The following is an 18,278-nucleotide window of genomic DNA, read 5'->3' on the forward strand; positions in this document are numbered from 1 at the left end:
GAACACAATGAGACAACTCGGTCACTGAGAGCAAGATTTGATTCATGCGATTTATTATTTTTAAACAATCGTGTGAATTTTTGTATTGATGTACTTTTCTTAATTTCATCTGTACAGGTGTTCCACACACTAACTCCTGTGACTGTAATTCTGTGATATTTTACATTTTGCTTACTACTGGCTTGATGAACATAAGGATTCCATTCAGATCCTTTTCATAGTCATTTAAACACACTCCACGATGTCTCACGGAAAGCACCAAGAAACACAAGAAGTTTACCCCAGCTCTTTTCGCTGGGATGAACCAGAAGACCCTTACCTCAGTTCTCTTCCTTGGGATGAACAAGTAGAACTAGAGGAGAAGCGCTTGGAAGAATTGGAAAATGAAAATCTCTTGAACAGAGAGAAGATTGTGTTCCTGGTGCAAGAAAATGAGAAAATGAAAGCTGAATTGGAAAAACTGTCCTACCAGCTTCAAGAAAAGGAAGGTATTATTGTGGAGAAACAACAGGATCTCCAAGACAAAAAGAACCAGGAGCTCCAAGCAAAGCTTGATGAAGCTCTGGGACAAAAAGAAGAAATCCTCCATGAAAAAGAACAACTGGAGATTAACCACAGAGACATGCAGTGCAAACTCCAAGATATGGAGATAAAATACATGGCGCTAGAAGCAAAGCATAATGAAACACTGTGCACAAATGAAGAATTTCTTCAAGAGAGAAGGCAACAGGACTCCAAGCTTCAGAATATGGAAAAACACAATCAAGGCTTGCAAGTAAAGCTTGATGAAGCTCTAGAAAAAAACAAAGAAATCCTCCAAGAGAAAGAACAACTGGAAATAAACCAGAGAGACATGTGGTGTAAGGGACTCCAAGGGATGGAGGAAAAATACAAAGTGGTGCTGGGAAAGCTTAATAAGACACTGCACAAAAATCAACAGTTGCTTCAAGAGAAAAAGCAGCACGACATGAAACAGAAAGAAATGGATTGCAAGGTTGAAGAGATGGAGGAAAAATACAGAGCGCTCCAAATAAAGCTTGACAAAACACTGCACAGAAATAAAGAGTTTCGTGAAGAGAACGAGCAACACGAAATAAAACAGAAGGAAATGGATTGCAACCTTGAAAAGATGGAGGAAAAGTACAAAACGCTCCAAATAACGCTTGATGAAACACTGCAGAAAAATCAAGAGTTTCTTCAAGAGATCGAACAACTGGGCATGAAACAGAAAGAAGAAAAACTTCTTCTCCAGATGAAAAATGTCAAACTGCAAGAATTTTATAATGAAATGAAATTCAAAGCAACCGAACTGGAAGAAGAAAAGAAAAAATTGGAGAGTAGGATCTCTGCAATGCTGAGAAAAAACACAGAACTGGATGAACTTTCTAACAACCTGAAGTGCAAAAACACTGAAATGCAGGTGCAAAACCAACAACTACAGAAAACACATCAAGACCTGCAGTGCACGCTTCAGGAAATCCAGAGGAGAAGTCAGCAGGTAGAAGACATGAGCAAGAAAGTACAACAGAGAAATAAAGACATGCAGAAGGCAGAGCTAATACAGGAAACATCTAAAAAACTGAAAAACAAGCTTGAAGAAAAACAAGCTAAATTAGAAGAAGTGGAGAAAAGATGTGAGCAACTTGAGAAGCAAAATGCACAAACAAACGATGAGTTGAAAACCCTCATCCTTGAGAAAAAAGTGCTCATGGAACAGTGCCTGAAACAGAAGAAGAAGAAACGCTTCCGCTTGTTCTGGTGGAGGGACACTGGTGCTCCTCACCTGATGTAACCTCGTCTTCCTCCACCTCTGTTCCATCTTAATTATCACCTCTCTTCTCCCCTCTTCCTCCCCTCCCTCAATATCTCTCGAAACACCTCTCCCCTCCCATCTTCATCCTTTTTTTTTCAGCCTCATCCTCCAACCAGTCCCGGCAGTTGACTGACCCCTCCTGAGCCTGGTTCTGCCTGAGGTTTCTGCCTGTTTAAAGGCAGTTTTTCCTCCCCACTGTCGCCTTAGCGCTTGCTCAGAGGGGATTGTTGGGGTTTTCTCTCCTCTATCCCTTTCCCCCCCTTCTACCTTTCATTTACCCTCTTCTTTACAAACCCACCTGATTTTTCAATAAACCAATTGGCTATATTATACATGTGTCAAATCAATGTCTTCATTCAACAAGTGTATGAATGTGTGTGTGAATGGGTGAATGACTGGATATGTAAAGCGCTTTGGGGTCCTTAGGGACTAGAAAAAGCGCTATATAAATACAGGCCATTTACCATTTAACAATCTTAAGTAGAAAAAAATAAGAAATGGGTAATAGCTGCATGTGTGTTTGTGTGTATGCGCACAATATGCATACTTTCCCTGTTGGATCTAATTCCCAGAAGGAATGAGATAAAACGAGAAAACAAAACAAAAAAATGTTTCTCTCTCTTCATAGGTTAGATTTTAAATCCTGATTTGTATCAGCTACCAGTTAACCTATATTAGTAGCTTCAGATTAATCTAAGTTTCTTTTAGTTGTTGTTGTAACTCTCCCAATAACACTTCAATGAGTTACCTATACAACTCCAGCAGAATGAACTTGATTGCTGAAGATGAAATCGACTGTTCACAATCGACTGTTACAAGAAAATCCTTTGAATTCAAAATCCAGTGTGTAATAGAGTTGGATGTCTCGAGACCGGTCTCGAGACCACTTTTACGTGGTCTTGGTCTCGACTGACTTTGGTCTCGGTCTTGCGTTCTCAAATCGACGTAGTGTTCGGGAGATTTGGAGTCAACCATCAGCGGAGCGCGGGGGTTGGGGGCATACTGGGCTTAAGCCAGGGTCATTTTTTCAGAAGCATGGGGTCTTTTGGAGTGTAATTTATTAGTTAGATGCCTGACTGACAACTGTATAAAACAAAAACAACACACGAAGCACAGAGCGCACCGTCGTAAATTCCCCCTAATTTTGGTATGATCCGAGCTCAGGCACTAGGCGACTGAGCTCAGCACACATGTAAGCGAGGGGGGAGAAGCTGCTCCCTGCGAGTTTGCTGCAGACAGAGGAGAGCTTAAGTTTGACCAGGTACCAAAGCAAATCATTCGTACTGTACAAATAATGTAAATATGGCGGTGTATCACAAAAGATTGATATAAACTGATCACTTGGTTGCGTTACTTGCTCTTCGAGTGAATCAACAAATGGATAAATAAAAAGCCGAACGACAATGCTGATTTTTTTTTTAGAGTCTTAGCTTACATTTCATATTTTCAGTTCTTACCCTCCACGGCTAAACAAACTCTCTGAATCAGTTTCAATTGTGTACTGATGTAAACAACAATGGACATAAGGAGCTTCTTTCAAAGAAAAAACTCAGGTAGATGTTATTTTATATATTATGCTTTCTATGTTGTTCAGTATATTTCTATGCAAAACAAGAGGAATTCCAATACACAGCAGTATATTCACAGTTGAAACCAGATGTTTACATACACTTTAGGGAGAAAACATAAAAACTTTTTTTTTTACTGTTAAACATCAATTCAGAGTAAACTTGTTTTGTTTTAGATAAATACATGTTGAAATATCTTCTGAATTAGTTAAATGTCAGAATAAAAAGAGGGAGCTGTCTATTTTAATCACTTTCATCAAATTTAGGAGTACATATACACTAAGTTTATTGTTCATTAATAAGAAAACTCCAGACGATTCCATTCTGAGCTTAAGAAGCTTCTGATAGGTTAGTAGAGTCCATGTGAGTAAATGTGGTGACACACCTGTGGATGCATATAAGGAAAACACAGAGCCTGTTTCTTTGACATGGGAAAATCAAGAAATGTCAACCGAAACACCAGGAAAAGAATTGTGGACCTCCATAAGTGTGGCTCAATTTTGAATACAAAATACAAAAGTTAACAAATATGTTTTTTATATTTATCAATCTAAAAAAAATAATAATTTAGTCTGATTTGATGTTACAATGTTTGTGTTTTTATCTGAAGAGTATGTAAATATCTGGTTTCAACTGTATATTTGATGATGTTGGTGTTTGGCTTGATTGTCAGCACAAAGAGAATGAGAGAGAGGAACAGAGAGGGAGATGAAGGAAGAGGACAAAACAGAGATGGAACAAGAGCAGGTGAGACACACATGCTAGTCAAATGGCTGTTTGCCAAAACTCATCAGAACATGTATCTAGTACATAGTGTAACTTTTTAGATACCATTTGTTACTTTTCAAATTCTATATTTATTAAGTTATGCAGGCTTATGAAGGCTAAATAATTATATAAACTTTTCTGAATCTAAATAGTGTACTTTGGTAGAATTAAAAAATAAGTGTAGTGCAGGTCTATGATGATTTTTAGTGCTACTATCATCTAGTTTTGATTCTGGTTCTGTTTTGGTTAAGTCCTAAGTAGTCCTGATTTTGAACTGTTGTAGTCCTGTTTTAATTCCGGATCAGTTCTGGGTCTGGTTGAATTGGGGTTTAGTCCCTGTGTCTTGATACAGTTTAAGGTGTCCTGGATATGTGATATTTATTTTTTTCCTATATGAAGTCATTCTTTTTTTAACAAAACTCAAAACAGAGCCTTATAATCTTTCAGTCATTTCTACCCTCACTTAATTTCCTTTTGCTGCTCAGCTCTCACACAGTGGCTTAGCTATGCTCCAATGCCTCCATGTTGTGGCCAATCACATGCGAGGATATAGGATAATATCATTATGTGAAAAACAGAGAGGGTGAGAGACGCGACAGTCAAGTGGAGCATGCGTCTGTTCTCTCAGTAAGTGAGTGAGACAGTAGACAGCGGTGAGGAGGGCTGTGCGAAAGCAAAAACACATAAATATGCCTGACACCCGTAAACGTAGCAGCATCTGGCTGCAGTTTAAAGACTTTTTTGTCTCGGTCTTGGTCTTGGTCTCGATACCCTCTGGTCTTGGTCTCGGATTAGGCGGTCTTGACTACAAGTCTAGTGTGTAATCAGTTCATGGCTGAAGTCCTCTGCACGCTGCAGTAAGAGAAAATATTTTCAAGGCGTGCTATGTGGTAGGTGTGATTTTAGTAGAAAACTTTAAAATGTAAATGACACATTCTCATCCCTGACTTTCATGGTTTTAGTCCCATGTGATGCATTTGCAGTGCTGCCACACACACAAATGTGTTCGGCCCTTTGACGGTAAAATCCACATTAAAACATGAAGAAAAAGTATCAATATTTCAATTACTTTACAGAAAACGAAGGAAAACATGATATTGGGCTGTTCAAAAAAATAGCAGCGTCTGCATTTTTCATTACAAACTCAAATATTTACCCAATAAACTGAAAAAACCGTTAAGATTGAGCAGTCCTGTGAATCACTAAACTAATATTTAGTTGTATAACCACTGTTTTTGAGAACTGCTTCACATCTGTGCTGCATGGAGTCGACCAACTTCTGACACCTATAAACAGGTATGCCAGCCCAGGATGATTTGACAACCTTCCACAATTCTTCTGCATTTCTTGGTTTTGCCTCAGAAGGAGCATTTTGATGTCACCCTACAAGTTTTCTATTGGATTAAGGTCCGGGGATTGGGCTGGTCACTCCATACTCTTAATTTTGTTGGTCTGGAAACAAGATGCTGCTCGCTTACTGGTGTGTTTGGGGTCTTTGTCTTTTTGAAACACCCATTTCAAGGGCATTTCCTCTTCAAGTATTTTGATATAAGCAAATTAATCCATGATGCCTGGTATGTGATAAATATCCCCGACACCTTAATAAGAGAAACAGCCCCATATCATGATGCTTGCAGCACCATGCTTCACGGTCTTCAGAGTGTACTGTGGCTTGAATTCAGTCTTTGGGGGTCATCTGACAAACTGTCTGTGGCCCTTGGACCCAAAAAGAACAATCTTACTTTCATCAGTCCACAAAATGTTTCTCTATTTCTCTTTAAGCCAGTTGATATGTTCTTTGGCAAACTGTATCCTTTTCAGCACGTCTTTTTTTTTTTAACAGTAGGACTTTGCATGTTTTCTAGCCTCACACAAGCATCTTCTAATTGTCACAGTACTCACAGGTAGCTTCAGACTGTCTCTGATCTCTTTGGAGCTGATCATTGGCTGAGTCTTTGCCATTCTGGCTCTTGTTCCATTCATTCAAATGATAGTCTTCCACTTTCTTCTTTCTCTCTGGTTTGGCTTTTGCAAACATTGGAGAAATATTTTAGCTGAGCAGCCTATCATTTTCTGCACTTCGTTATATGTTTTCCCCTATCCAATCAACATTCTGATTAAAGCACGGTGTTCTTCTGAACAATGTCTGGCATGACCCATCTTTCTCAGGTTTTCAGAGAGAAATGCATGTACAACATGTGCTGGCTTCATCCTTAAATAAGGGCCACACAAATGACACCTGTTTCTTCACATAATCAATGACCTCACTGATTGGACTCCACACTGCCATTATTTTGATTATGCCCTAAAGGCTTTTTATATAGAGTCCTGGCACACTGGCCCAGGTGTTGCCAGTGTCACTGATTGTGAACGGGAACTCCGCCTCTCCAATACCTGCAAACAAGACACACATGAGCCAAAAGGAAGGCAGGGTGCAGTGGGTCATCACACAGGTGCATTTATATCATGAATGTTGGGTCTCTCTGACTCTACTACACCAACTGATAAATTATTTGCCATGTATAATAATTTATACCAAAAACACTGATTGATCTGGTTAGTCATGTTGGACTGCTGTTATTTTGAACACAACTGTACCTGACACTCGGTCATTTCTTGGTCTTTCAGGATGCCAACAACAAGGAATACTGGGAGAATCTGGCCCAACTATCAGATCCAAGCAGAGAAAAGAGAGAGATATTAGATTAAAGTGTCATTATACCTCAGATTAAATCCAAGATCCAGGCATTTAAAGCTCAGGTAATTTGTTTCAGCGTTTCACTCTGAGTGAATTTCTCCTTCTTCAAAACAGGTTTGTATCTACTCTTTTTTTCTTTGCTTGGACAGCTAAAAGGGGGCGTGGTAAAAGAAGTTCAGCAGATTCAGTGGCCAATGAGAGTCCTACATAATCTGCTAGTGATGGCTGAGGTTGAGAAGTTGAACCACGTTGGCCTTGAACTTGGACTACCCCGTGTCCTCTTTGGCCCGATCCAGGATACAGTAGACAGCTCAGATTTCATTAAGGTTGCTACTCTGGATTGAAACAGTGTTTCACAATGAACTGATCCTGCAACAGTGTTTCTCACTTCTACTTTGGTACTTTGCCACCTGTTCAGCACCAGCAGAGTATCCCTGTCCTTCAAGAAATGATCAGAGTGGTCCTGATCTACTGGGAGAAGAACTGTGCCTGTCTGTCTGTGCTTTCTTGTTTAAACAGCATGAGAATGGCCCTTTGCCCTCGGGTTTAAATGCAGTTTTCTTTCTGAATCTGTGTAAAAAGATCGTTGTTTGCCTTGAAGGTGTAACATCAGACTCTGACTTCTGTTCAGCAAATGGTAATTATACTCATCCTGTGAAACCTACGATGTCTGAAAACAGTTCTAATGAAAAAAAACCAAACTTTACTTCTTTGTGTGTGTGTGTGTGTGTGTGTGTGTGTGTGTGTGTGTGTGTGTGTGTGTGTGTGTGTCGAGAAGTGTAAGTTAATATGGTTCAACTGTAATAGCAAATGATGGTAGTGAGGTCTTAAGCCATTATGTGAAGGCGAGATAAAGTCAAGAGAACAAGGAAAAGGAGGATTAGAGCCCAGAGAGAAAACCTGGAGCTGAAAGGATGATCTGGTCCAAATTTGAAAGCACAGAGACATTTACACTTCATGACAGAAAACACATTTATGCAACCCAAAACTGTTTGATTACTTTTCACTATTTATAAAAATGACTCTGACCTTGTAAAATCATTAATCATTTCACGAGGAAAAGGTTACACAAAGCCTTAAATGTCATGTAAATATCAAGGAAGCAATATTGTGATGCTCTTACAGACATTCACTGTGTGTAATTTTACAGTGAAAGTAGACAGCTCAATAACCTTTTACCACAGCTCCCTGCCAGTTATGTGATACAGCATGAAACGCTGTGTTGAACTTTATGAAACTGCACATAATTCAGCAGGATTTACAGAAATTCGGTCTACAGGTTTCACAAGAGTCATGGGAAATCTAACTGACAGACAAAAACCTTTAATCCCACAACAGTGTGTATAGTATCTGTAAAGTATTTACATTTTTTTTTTTGTTTTGTTTTTTTGTTACAATTCTTTATTTACTGGGATTCATCAAGTCTGTGACTATATATGTGATGACACATATAGATACTGATGCTTTATATGGAAGGTACTCTTAGATTATGAGATTCATCCATTTCAAGAGGGCACTATATAAAAATTAAACATTTGGTTTACCATGCGCATGCTAATATGTCAAAATGTATTATTTTCTTGTTGTTTTCATATAAGGGCTAAGTGAAAATATTGAAAATCAGTCACAATTACAGAAATTAACGTATATCTTCTCTGTTTGATCTTCTACTGAACACATGTAGTCATTTGCTGAGTTTATTTTGAAAAGATTTTTCATTTACTAGTTTTTAAGTGTTGCCTGATTTGCGGCTCCACCTTATTATGTATGTCTTGATAGTAATGCGACACCTAATGGACGGCTGCATTAATAGCAGTCACTAAAAACACAAAGAGAGGAGGTTCTTCAAATGCTGTGCTTTTGGCCTACAGTATATGGGACTATTAATGTAGCAAAACTATTTGCGCTTGTGTATTTCAAACTGCATGCGTGTATCGTGATCTATGATGGATCACAATACACAGATATAATCGGACCATCTGGAAACTCCAGATGGAGTTTTTGTTCCTTTCAGATTACACTATCTACTGATGTTATTGTTTTTCTGGTGCTACTTGGTCAGCACGGTGGTGTGGTGGTTGTAGCAGATTGGTGACCTCTTGCTGGGATAGGCTCCAGCTCCTCCATGACCCTGATAAGGGTAAGTGGAATAGAATGGAAGGATTTTCATGTTAAAAGTAATCAACATGTTTTCTTTAGCCTTTTTGCAAAAGGCAAATGTATACCATTCAGACAGAAGACCTTTGTTGATTTGAGAAGGAATAACTCTTGTGGGATATTAGTCATGAAATTTAATTTCAGTCAGAAGGTGGCGCTACATGACAACATAATGGATTAGCAGCATTTCTAAGGTTCATTATGAGGGTGGCATGAATGCATATATTGTGCCAAATATTGCAATGCCACCATTAATAAAGTTATTAAATCTTAAAATTAGGATCAGTTACTATACTGCATAGTGGCTGTGTGGGTGATTACCTTTGTCACTGCAGACTGTGGTCTAAAGTCTTTTAAACCTGCAGAAAATTTCAGTCAGTTATTTTAAACTACTGCCCTCTTGCAAAGTCCAAACGGTCAGTTCTATGGTGTTCAAGGAGACGAGGGATTGAAGATGTGGTTTTTTTTAAGCCCTTCAGTCTCAGATGCTGTCTGATGGTTACGGGGCTGCAGTCAGCACCAGTAATGGACTTAATTTGGGTCGAGGATTGTGCAGTGTCTTGACAGACAACTGAATCCTCCCGCTCAGTGCTGGTGAAATATTTTTGGGTCTTCCACCTGACTTTTTTTAGTTCCATAACTCTCAGGATCATTTAAGAAATTCCAAATTACTGTTTATGTCATTCAACAACCTGACCATATTCAAAAAGGGAATGCTTTTTGCCTTTGCCATCAGAACATCATGACAGTGTGACTACCTGACAGAAAATGTCAATGAACCCTCATTTTTGCACACATTTGGCCTTTTAAAGGCATGTGGTCCTAAACCTTTGATCAGCTGTAAAACAGCCTGTTTCAGTTTAAGCGTTTTTTTGGATAAACTGCATTCTCAAAAACATGTTTTGTCTCACTCCCATTTCTTGTTGTTACATGTTGAAGCTCTACTTGGAAACTTGTTAAGATCCAACCATGCAAAATATGATTTTCTGCCATTTTTCAAGTGGCCTTGAACTTTTGATCGGGATTGTATATGAGATCTTGTGCACTTATCTACTAACCACATGATTTTCCCTGAGGCCTCAAATCTGCCAGTTACCCAGCAGGTTCCTGCAGAACGTGATGTCTCGATGAATTCTTAGTTGCCACACCATAACGGAACCTCACAGGCATCAGGGAGAAAAAAGAGCCAATGGATGCAAGCAGTCAGGCAGAAAGTTTAACTGTGAGAGACCAATTATGGTTGATCCACAGAAACATTTATTCTACACAGATTTCACAGGTACAAACACAGAAAAAAAATCAACCGCAAACCTAGCAAGGTGCCACGGATAAAGAACATATCTAATCTAATTTATGTTGCTCTGAAGAACTGCCAGGTATATGCTGTAGTGAGGTCTGAAGCCATTATGTGGAGGTGAGATAATAAAGTCAAGAAAACAAGAAAAAGGGCATTAGGAGAAAAGATGGGGGCATGGACTAACACCGGTGAGGCTCGGGTGTGAAATTTATGGTTTTCAGGGTTTTTATCGGGCTTTATCATTATTTTTAATAGTTTTTATCGTTAACTCTGTTTTTTGTTATATTTATCCGCACAGGGTTAGAGCAGAGGATGCAGAGGTCACCAACTTCTTGCAGAGTCAGTTACTACAGCTTTCCAAACTTTATGTGGCCTTCAGCTCAAGAACAGTGCACAGAGCACTCCTAGAAAAGGTTTTCAATGGCCATGCAGCTCGTCACAGCCTTACATCAATGCCTTGCACCAGTGCACAAAGCAAGGTCCATAAAGACATGGATAAGTGAGTTTGATGCAGAACTGGACTGGTGTGCACAGAGTCCTGATAGAACCCTCTGTTGAGATGAATTAGAGCAGAAACTGCTAGTCAGGCCTTCCGGTCTGGAAAACCTAACTGAAAGGCAACCACATGGGTGACTTAACAAAACCTCTAAACCAACAACACTGACTGTACCCGGATTCTGTTTTTCATGTTCAAAACCACCCAGTGAGTGACAGCGCATAAAGAAGCTGATGCAGGTACACTCATGACATGCCCACTGTCTTTTTGAAAGTTAAAAATATACGTTATTATGCTCAGAAGCGTGAGAAAAATGTTTATCTGTTTTAATGTGCTGAGACCTAACTGTTGTTGCTCCCTAACAAAGTCAAAAAAGGCACTCCTCACCGAGAGGAAGTGGCAACAGTGCCCTTGTTGTACCACATGCAGATGATAACCATGAAAGTATTCTCACACTATGTGTTACACATCAGTTAAATATAGACATACACTTTTATTTTCTCTACTTCCTTGGTTGTGTTTCAGTGTTACGATTGGGTTTTAGGTAGCCTTCTGTTTGAATCAGTTTCGATTTTATCAGCTGTGCCGGCTTTCTTTGCAGTGTTGCTGACTGAGGCTTGTTTTTTTAATTTACCAACTGGTAATTGCAGTTTTAATTTTTTGGGAGAGGAGATGGTTGGTTAGCAAAAACAACATCAAGGGCAAGTGAAAGACAGGAAGTCAGTGAGTAGCAGGGAAGGAATAAAAATATGCCATGACCTTTTTAAATACGACTTAGAAAATATCAGAAGTTATGTTACTGTGAGAAAAATAACATCAAATCAAAATGCTCAATTCTAATTCACTAATATAGACAGAGCCAGACCAACTATACTGGGAGATTATGACTGGTTATTGCACTTAGAAACGCAAACAACCACCTGACAGACCTGAAGGAGAGTGTGGAAAAACACTGTATCCTTACACTGTGATAGAGGAAGTCAGCTGACATGACACAGTCGGTATCAGACTCATGCCTACAAAATATCAGATGACAGTGGTGGTGTCATGTCTTTATTTGATTACAGTGCTTACTTACAAGTTTTGGAGACGCACAATTATTTTTTATCAGTTTTTATTCAGCTGTAAAGCTACAACTGATGACATTTAGTCAACACAGGAACTCGTCAGCAATATTTTAATTGTGCAGGTTGCACAGTAAAAAGGGATGTGGCTAGGGTTTAGTTCTTGCACGTGTTGCCTTCTGATAATGGAGTTGGTAACTGAGTTATAGTCATGAACTAAATGCTAAAATCTTAATAATAAAGGCAAACAGGCCACCATTGATGCCCATGCAGCACAGATAACACACTGGCTTCCATCTTTGGGTCAGCCCCATTTTTTCTTTTTGTTCAATTTAGCAATATTTATACATTAAATCATTTGTAAAGGATTATTGGACACAAACACGGAAATTAAGGGTGAGTCCCACACAACCCAAAATATACACAGTCCTATTAATTATTATTTCGAAATCAGCCATTTTAAGAGGACAGCACGCTTGGTTTTAGTTTCAGCGTTGCGTCTTTGCGTGTGATGCCTTAGGGTGATAACCCCTGTCAAACCAGTTTGACGGGGAAACAAACAACCGCGCCGCCTACTCAGACTGTCGAGTGTTCGTCATGCTTTTTTTTTTAACGCCCTTCGTTTTTCTCACTCTTATAAAGTAAAACCAAATGTTCAAAAAAAAAGAGACAAACAACAAGAAATAATAAAATAAAATAAAGGAGATACTTAAAAAGTGAAAGAGTGATTATTTTCATATTTTGTTCTCTCAACAAGACAAACTAAAGATTTCGAGGTCCAACTGTCTAAATTGGGCATGTAATATTTTAAAATTAGGCCTGTGGTGGAAATAAACTTGTTGTCAAATCCTGAGAAGCCGAATCTAAATAATGGAGTATCTCTGAAAAGGCAGGTACGCTGGAGCAAACTACAAGCTAAAACACGTCAGGTGGGCGGAACAAAAATGTCACCTGAACCTCCAAAGGCGACGTGATTGGCAGGGAGCGCTATCAGTCAACCGGAGGCAGCGGGCGCATCATTGTTCGCGGACTGTCGAGTTTCGATGCAAATGTTGTTTTCTCATTTTTCTGTGGCGAAATAAGTAGATACTGAAGAGTCAGTGGGTTTTAGTTTGAAGCAAGTAAGTGTTTGCCATGGAGAAGAAGAACTTTTCCTTGACGCTTCTGTGTCTGAGTGAGTATCTTTTTAAAGAAACTCTTCTTTTTCTGCGCCTCATCGAGCTGCCACACCTGTTTGCGCACCGTCAGGATCGCCGTCTAAAAAGGGAGCAGGCCCGAGAAGCCTGATTAGAAGGCATTCTTATTTTTAAATGGCTTTTAAAGTACCATATTCCAGTGTAAGCAAATGAAGTAGTAATAAAAGTCATGAAAACAATTATTTAATGGCAGGCTTTTTAAAAAGTAAGAACCGATTATTTTTCGCCGTCTATCTTTTGTACACGGAACTTGCTCCAAAATTGAGCTGATACTCATGGCTGTAACAGACCTTCGTTTGTTTGTTTGTTTGTTTGTTTGTTTGTTTTTAAATATAATCAAATAATGATCATAAGTTCCTTTTTCAAGCTTGGTTTATTTAGTAGGTGGGTGTGGGTGTGGAGCAGTGAGTTATTGGTCAACTTTGATTTTCTGCTGCTGAACCATTATAGCGAAGAATCCATGAAGACAAATGATTCCATATCAGAACGTAGTGTTTTTATACATACAGGATAGCTGAGAGTGCTTTATATTGATCTGTCTGATTTGTTTTTATGTCCATCACAGTGCTGTCAGGTGTCGGTGCCGTTACTGTTACCATCCCCCAAGGTCAGTATGAGTATGCCAGAGGGGACAACATCACACTGCCCTGCTCCTTTAGAACTATAGTTTCGATAACCTCCCAGACACAAGTCGTCATCACTTGGTCTTCTTTGACTCAACAAACTACCATTGATGAGGTTGGCATCTACCTATCTTTATGAATCTTTCCAAATAAATATACAAATCATGAGATGCAAACATGTCCTTGTGATTTTTATTATTCCACTAATCGTGTCATTTTCTAACAGACAGTGATCGCCACCTACTATCACAGCTCTACCCCAACTACTGACATAGACACTGACTATGAAGGTCGGGTGTCCGTGGATGTAGATGTCACTCAGGGAAAGGCTAACCTGAAGCTTTTCTCCATCTCACTAGCTGACAATAAAAATTTTGAGTGTCGTGTGCAGATCCCAGGTGACAGGAGTGGCAAACAAACTGCCATCACAAACTTGGTGGTTCTAGGTAATATGTCAGCTGTCCTTTCTTTATACATTATACAATGTTAAACTCTGATGTTTAACCTTAATATGTTCTAAAATGTTAGTTATTCCTAATGCAATGAATTATTAAAGACACTGTATCCTGTATATGCATATTTTGAAAGGTCATAATGATTGTGGGCTTGCTCCTGCTGTTCAGAGATATCACTGTTAATGGCTGAATCCGTCTGCTATACGTCAGCCCTGTTCGGGATGTGGCTTGCCTTGTATTCCATTACTAAAGTAATCACACTACATTTATATTTGTCTTCTTTAGTGGCCCCCTCTACACCCGTCTGTAAGATCCAGGGAACAGCACAGTATGGCCAAGATATCACATTAACCTGTGCGTCTGCAGAAGGATCTCCAAATCCCACTTATAGCTGGAAACGTTTTAATGTGCAGAATCAGTCTGTTCCTCAAGACTCCAGAACCACTGACAGTAAGTGACATTCTGATTCTTTCAAATCTACGTCCCATATCAGAGCATAAAGTTTTACTAATCTTTGCTTGCAAGAACAAATGTGGACATGATCAGAGAGATGCTACGCTTGGTGTACAAGTGAGCTTAACTTTTGCTACACAGCCACTGTTTGGTATTTAATATTGAAGCATATTAAACATGATGAAAGTGAGCAGGAGGTGTAACATGAATGACATTCTAAAGATGAAAAACCACAGGAGATTCAGAATGGTCTCTGCTGCAGTTTGGTCTCACTAATGAGGCGACACTTAAATATTTGTAAAAATATTAAATTCAGCTCTGTTTTAGTTTGCTAAAAATAGTTTTATTAGTGAATCCATGCTGAGTGTCTATTTTATTTTAAAAAAATTAAGGAGAAGTGGCAGAAACACAGAGGCCAAGAATGATATCAGTCAGATGTACGGTTTCATTCTTCTCTTTCGCATCCTGTATTTATCTATTTACTCGGCATACTTACTTTACTCAGCATACTGTTCAGAATGGCCAAAGATAGAGGTCACATATTTTTCAGTATATGTGACTAATTCTTTGTGTTTCAGAGGATGGCATCCTGTCTCTGTATAATATCACCAAAGATACATCAGGATACTACGTCTGCACCTCACAGAACAAGATCCGTTCTGCTACTTGCAACCTCACCCTCTCGGTCATGCCACGTAAGAGAAACATTTTTATTTTTTTTCTTTCAATAAATAAATCTTTACTGAAAATTATTTTGATGCAAACCTCTGTATTGTTCCTGCACTTAACCTGTCTGTTCTCAACCCTGCAGCATCCATGAACATTGCTTCCACTGCAGGAATAATTGGTGGAGTTGCTGCTGTCTTGGTTATACTCATCATCGTCATCTGTTGCTGCTGTTGCCGAAAGAAGAACAAAGATGAGGAATACGCCATGGGGTAATGTTCCTCTTTATTATAGATACAAGCAATTAACACAGAGACGCTCGTACTGAGTGAACGGGATGTTTTCTGCGCAGTATTCTTGTGGAATAATTTTTTTAAGTGATTAAAAAAATGATAAAATTTGTACATATTGTGTTTGAGGTTCCATATGGCTGTAATCAATGGAAGTGGCCATTCCTGCTGAGCATGCAAAAGACAAAAAAGGAATTTTGTTGATTTAATAAGCAAAGTCACTTTGTTTTTTAAAATCCACTTCATAATAAATTAATGGTGACAGGAACAGATGCTAACAAAGGAGATGGTGCAAAAGAAATCAATCAAAAGAAATCAGCTGAATAAACCACATCGGTTCTCCCAATAATTTCTCCACACTTGATGTCTGTTGTTTCCACTTTCTAGAGTTCGTGAGGGGGATGAGTACCACGACAATGAGCCGGATAGAAACGGTGAGGGTCAACGTGTTGAAGGGCAGGGGAAGGACAGTTATGAGGACTCCAGTGTAAAGAAGACTGAACGCAATGAGGAAAAGAGTCAACCAGATCGCCGCGATTACGATGACCGCCGCAGCGATTATGACGACCGCCGCAGCGACTACAATGATCGGCGGCGCGATGATTATGATGACCGCCGCAGCGACTACGACGATCGACGCAGCGACTACGACGATCGGCGCCGCGACTACGACGATCGGCGCCGCGACTACGACGATCGGCGAAGCGACTACAGTGACCGTCGTGAGCGCTATGATGACGATCGCCGTCATCAAGATCGTCGCCGTGATGACGACCGCTATGATGATCGTGACCGTGATAGACCACCAGTGCCCAACAGTAAGCCCCCAAGGAGGGACTACGATGACTAAAACCTCCAACCTGTAACAAAGCACCAGCTTTGTTACATGAGGGGGGGGACCTAGCTATATCAAAATGGACCCCCATGAAACAGCAAAATTAGGGCTGAAAGAGTAATCTGTTCGGAAGGAATAGTTTTAGATCCTTTTGAGTAGGGACAGAGATTTGTGGGGTTAATCTTTAAAAAGTTTGAACACTGCTCAGGAAAAGATTTGCATGCAAACGTCCTATTCTACGTATATAGAGAACTGGACAAACATTTGACAGAGCGCCCCCTAAATGTATGTTTTAGAGGTTCCGATTTTCTGAATTTTTTTCTTAAGTAACTTATAACGTTAGGATAAAGACAAGATAAGCAGCTTATTCCCCTGATTAAGATTCTGAGCAGGCGTGGTGATTTATGCACACATTCTCTCACAGTATACAAGCGTTGACAAAATTTTTGTTGTACAGTAAGAGAACAGTTAACAGTTGTCTCTTTGTACTGCTAGTTTTATGTAGTTTTTTTTGGTAAATAAATTTTGTTCTATCACAGTTTTTAAATTTTAACATGTTTTAAGTCATTCTCTCTGATATTTCTGTGCATGTGTCATGTTTTCCTGTGAATTGTGTGCGAGTGTGACGCTGGTCTGGTCACATTCTGAAGTGAATCATGGCTCGACACACAAACACACATCGAGGCACAACAGATGTTTTATTGAAGCTGTTTTTTTACTTTTGTTTTCGGGCATTTTCTCTCGCTTGGTGTTTTCTTTATTTAACATCCTTCTACGTTGGTATTACTGGTAGTAGTCACAGCAAAAACTCTCCACTGCAAAAACTCAAAATCTTACCAAGAGTATTTGTCTTATTTCTAGTCAAAATTATCTCATTACACTTAAAATAAGACAGAATCAGCTCAAGGGCAACATTTCAGTAAGCTAAAGGAACTTGTTTCAAGACAGCAAATCTTAAAACTAGAAAAAAAACTAGACAATTTTCACTTGTTTCATTGGCAGATTTTTTTACTTAATACAAGATATTTTAGCTTGAAATAAGTGAGAAAATCTGCCAATGAAACAAGTGAAAATTGTCTAGGTTTTTTTCTAGTTTTAAGATTTACTGTCTTGAAACAAGTTCCTTTAGCTTACTGAAATGTTGCCCTTGAGCTGATTCTGTCTTATTTTAAGTGTAATGAGATAATTTTGACTAGAAATAAGACAAATACTCTTGGTAAGATTTTGAGTTTTTGCAGCTTTTGTTGCATATACGTAAATATGTGTGTATATGTAACAAAAACTGGCACTAGAAGATTGATGACTTTTTTTTTTTTCTCCATCAAATTCAAATATTGTTTTTGTACACTGAATATATATACTGAGAATCATCAAATTCTTATGCAATTTGTTGCATGAAATATGCTGTTTATATACGATAAATAAAGTTGACAAGGCTTGGCTTTCGACATGTGATTTCAGAGCTCAGTTGCTTAATGTTGAGTTCCATATATGCTTTTAACAACTAAACCCCTTAATTATATCTGTGTGGTCATTACATAATTGACTGATTATGCAACTGCATTACTGAGCAGGTTTTCAAATGATGTGGTCATGTCGCCTGTGTCGATTTAAATTTTAGTGTGTTACATTTTACACATGTATTTGATGACTAGTTGAAAAGCATATGGATGTAAATAATGCAACATAGTTTAGACAGCGCCACAGCTGAACTCTAATACTGTGAAAAGGGCTAGGAGAAAACACAAGGTGATAACTTGGAAAGCAAAACTCTAGTAACATAAACATTAAAGAAGGTGTATTCATCAAGTCAGTGGTGTAAAACAAGTATGGCTGCGTGTTAGTCTATATGGAAAGCAAGAGAAGTAGAAAAACACTAAACCCCGGTGTGATTCATCC

At 38.9% G+C, this 18,278-nt stretch overlaps 1 protein-coding gene and 1 long non-coding RNA gene across 2 annotated transcripts; both read left to right on the forward strand.

Annotated features, from left to right (window-relative positions):
• The first annotated feature begins 6,557 nt into the window (after positions 1-6,557).
• On the forward strand, positions 6,558-8,079 carry LOC102079692 (uncharacterized). The gene is made up of 3 exons (XR_268955.3): positions 6,558-6,669; positions 6,778-6,909; positions 6,997-8,079. It is a non-coding gene; the product is annotated as an uncharacterized LOC102079692 (long non-coding RNA).
• Positions 8,080-12,839: 4,760 nt separating this feature from the next.
• LOC100698318 (cell surface A33 antigen-like) lies at positions 12,840-17,219 on the forward strand. Its single transcript, XM_005466821.4, has 7 exons — positions 12,840-13,035; positions 13,623-13,795; positions 13,907-14,126; positions 14,421-14,585; positions 15,167-15,283; positions 15,400-15,526; positions 15,932-17,219. Exons 1-7 carry the CDS (start codon positions 12,996-12,998, stop codon positions 16,392-16,394), a joined length of 1,305 nt encoding a protein of 434 aa, XP_005466878.2. The 5' UTR covers positions 12,840-12,995; the 3' UTR covers positions 16,395-17,219.
• Positions 17,220-18,278: the final 1,059 nt, after the last annotated feature.

The sequence above is a fragment of the Oreochromis niloticus genome, linkage group LG1 (genome assembly GCF_001858045.2).
Source record: "Oreochromis niloticus isolate F11D_XX linkage group LG1, O_niloticus_UMD_NMBU, whole genome shotgun sequence".
NCBI lineage: Eukaryota > Metazoa > Chordata > Actinopteri > Cichliformes > Cichlidae > Oreochromis > Oreochromis niloticus.